Genomic DNA, 3,087 nt, shown 5'->3' on the forward strand with positions numbered 1-3,087 from the left:
TGCCATCCTCTCTTAATTACAGTTCTGGTGACACTGTTGCTACCTTGCCGGCTTGGTCACAGTTCTGGTGATACTGTCTTTACCGTGGTCATTTCGTCACTGTTCTGGTAACACTTCCGCTACCATGTAAGACTTATCACCACTTTTGTGGTAACTTCTGCTGTCGTCCTCATTTCATAATAGTTATGGTAACGCTTCTGCTACTGTCTTCCCTTCAGCACTCTTCTGGTAACACTGCCACTAGTCTGTCTTCCCTTCAGCACTCTTCTGGTAACACTGCCACTAGTTTCCAGTTCATTACAGTTCTAGTAACAGTGCCGCTACCATATGCACTTTACAACAGTACTGGTAACACTCCTGATGCTTTGCTAGCTTCGCCACATTTCTGGTAACATTATCTCTGTCTTTCCACCTTTACCGTAGTTCTGGCAATGCTGCGGCTACTTTGCTAGGTACATCCCAGTTCTGGTAGCACTGTCACTACTTTGTAATTTCACCACAGTTGTGGTAGCAATGTCGCTACTTTGCAAACTTCACCACAGTTCTGGTAGCACTGTCGCTACTTTGCAAACTTCACCACAGTTCTGGTAGCACTGTCGCTACTTTGCAAGCTTCACCGCAGTTCTGGTAGCACTGTCGCTACTTTGCAAGCTTCACCGCAGTTCTGGTAGCACTGTCGCTACTTTGCAAGCTTCACCGCAGTTAATAATAAAAAAACACTAAACCACTTGAAACTGACACACTACTACGCTTGATTCGTTATGCTACTGTATGTCATGGTATTACTGATATACTCCTCACACGAGTACATTTAAAACGAGTACATTTAACACCTAGTGCTAATCTTAAAACAGGTAACTATATATATATATATATATATATATATATATATATATATATATATATATATATATATATATATATATATATATATATATATATATATAAATATATATATATATGTATATATATATATATATATAATATATATATATATATATATATAATATATATATATATATATATATATATATATATATATATATATATATATATATATATATATATATATATATATTACACACACAGATACACAATAATATTTTGCACTTTCTATTGACTATCTTTCAAGAAAGTCTGTCTCGACAACTTTACGATCAGTGGTCGTAAGTGAAAAACATGTTAAACTGGAGAGTTCACGAAACAGACTGCAAATTCTTCTTTTTCTCAAATGCAGATTTTAGGGATTGTCACTTAATATCCTATCAGAGGTGAGCCGCTAATCGCCTATGGCACCCGAAACCTTGCTGGCTGTGTCGTAGCTGTCGTTGCAATGCCGCAACTGAAGCCGTTCTTCTGTAAGGAAGCCCAAGCCACAGTCGTAATAGTTATGACATCTGCATGCCATGATGATCGCCAACTTATCACCTTAATCACCGTGAATTTTCTTATGATAGATCACTTCTCTACACCGGCGGGAATGGTATGGTAGGTACGTGATCGGGACGGAAATTCAAGATCCAAGAAGAGCATTAACGACTTCGCTGAAATCACGACACAAGCGGGAAGTGGTGACCCTCGGTCCAGGGTCTTGGTTGATGTTCGTTCCCTAGCAGAAGAGCCATGGCCTCAGCCTCAGACATGGGAGAAAGGTAAGAGAAAGACTCCATGCTGTCCTGAAAAACTGTGGACTCCGTGGAAGTGCACAGGAAAGACACGAAATCAGAATCTGAGGGCGTATGCGAGAGAGCTTGCTGCGTCTTGGAGTGATTACCATCGCAGAGGTCTGGCTGAGACTCCTGGAGATGGGAGGCGTCCTGGAAAATGCTGGAAAGGACCCAGGAGCAGGTGTCCTGATGGGCTTTACCATCCAGGATGTCCTGTAGCGACCTGATGTAGGCCGAGGCCAGCCTCAGCGTGGTGATCTTCGTCATCTCGGAAGCGGCGCGTCGGCTACATACCCACGAGGGTAACACCCCTCGTAAGCTCTCAAAGGCAGTGTTGATTTGCCGCATGCGGTACCTTTCGCGGGCATTAGCCGTCTTCCTGCGGTACCTGGAGAGCGGTGGCGGTCTCTGCTTGTGTTGCCGCAGTGTGTCCTCCAGACTCCATTCACTGTCACAGCGGCGCCGCGGGTGCACTGACCGAGGTCGCAACTGATACTTTGCGCCGGAACTTGCCGCTGTCTTGCTAATCTGGCTGTCAGTTTGATTTTTATCATCGTTGCTATTATTGTTATTATTATCGTCCACTGCATCGCCCACACTCTCCTGAGTTGCCACTTGGTTCTCTATTTTGGCCATTTTCCAGTGCAAGACTTGACTTCACGAAATGTAATGCTGTTCAAGAAGAACAAATTGATAACCAAGAAGAACAAATTGATAACACTGTATGTCTTTGCGCATCACTTCCTGAAGACAATAAATGAGGCACTTTGATGTGTTTTGCGGCTAACACAGTCTTTCACTTCCAAGAAAACTGTAGCTTCCAGGAGACCTGTAACATGAGAAGAGGTCCTTGAACATTGTGGGTAAACACATTAACAATACACACGAATGCAACTTAAAACTCAGTAGTTAATTCGAATATAAAGAAATATTGAGTTTTCTCACTTAAAAAGAGGTATAACAATCAAGTTGGAACACCCTCAGTAGTGCAATAGGCTGCTGAGTCAGAACTAGATAAGGCGACTCACGTTATGTTTATCGAGTGCACACGCGTAGCAAGTGAGGAGGATCGGGAGGAGTGAGGCACACGTACTACCTCAACCAAGGACTCCAGCCCACTGAGCTCTCTGGTACCCTTCCACCCACTAAGGCCATGCCCAATACCCCAGCCACGCCGCCATATACGGTACACGATTTGCATTTTTTTTGTCTGTCATATTATCATTTATACTTTCGATTCTAACTCACTATAGGTATTTCAAGAGGAGTACTACATGTATGTAAGAGAAGTAAAGTCCTGGAGGTCGTACAGTGAGGGAGAAGCGGGTCTATATTCACAGATTTGACCTGAAAACGCAAGAGGTCATTCAGCCTCGACTCTCCACGGATGAAAGTTATGTACATGTAAAGCAACTGACCA

The 3,087-nt window shown here is 42.9% G+C and overlaps 1 protein-coding gene across 1 annotated transcript; it reads right to left on the minus strand.

Moving 5' to 3' along the window:
* Window positions 1-1,086: 1,086 nt before the first annotated feature.
* Window positions 1,087-2,784, minus strand: LOC128689920 (helix-loop-helix protein delilah-like). Its single transcript, XM_053778385.1, has 2 exons — window positions 2,696-2,784; window positions 1,087-2,496 (listed from the first exon to the last, which is right to left on the minus strand). Exon 2 carries the CDS (start codon window positions 2,301-2,303, stop codon window positions 1,551-1,553), a length of 753 nt encoding a protein of 250 aa, XP_053634360.1. The 5' UTR covers window positions 2,304-2,496; window positions 2,696-2,784; the 3' UTR covers window positions 1,087-1,550.
* Between the last annotated feature and the right edge of the window lie 303 nt (window positions 2,785-3,087).

Source organism: Cherax quadricarinatus, chromosome 25 (assembly GCF_038502225.1).
Source record: "Cherax quadricarinatus isolate ZL_2023a chromosome 25, ASM3850222v1, whole genome shotgun sequence".
NCBI classification, from domain to species: domain Eukaryota; kingdom Metazoa; phylum Arthropoda; class Malacostraca; order Decapoda; family Parastacidae; genus Cherax; species Cherax quadricarinatus.

What these genes read in the sequence shown, in the direction of transcription:
- LOC128689920 (XM_053778385.1), bottom strand. Translation starts at nt 2,303, where the DNA reads ATGGCCAAAATAGAGAACCAAGTGGCAACTCAGGAGAGTGTGGGCGAT.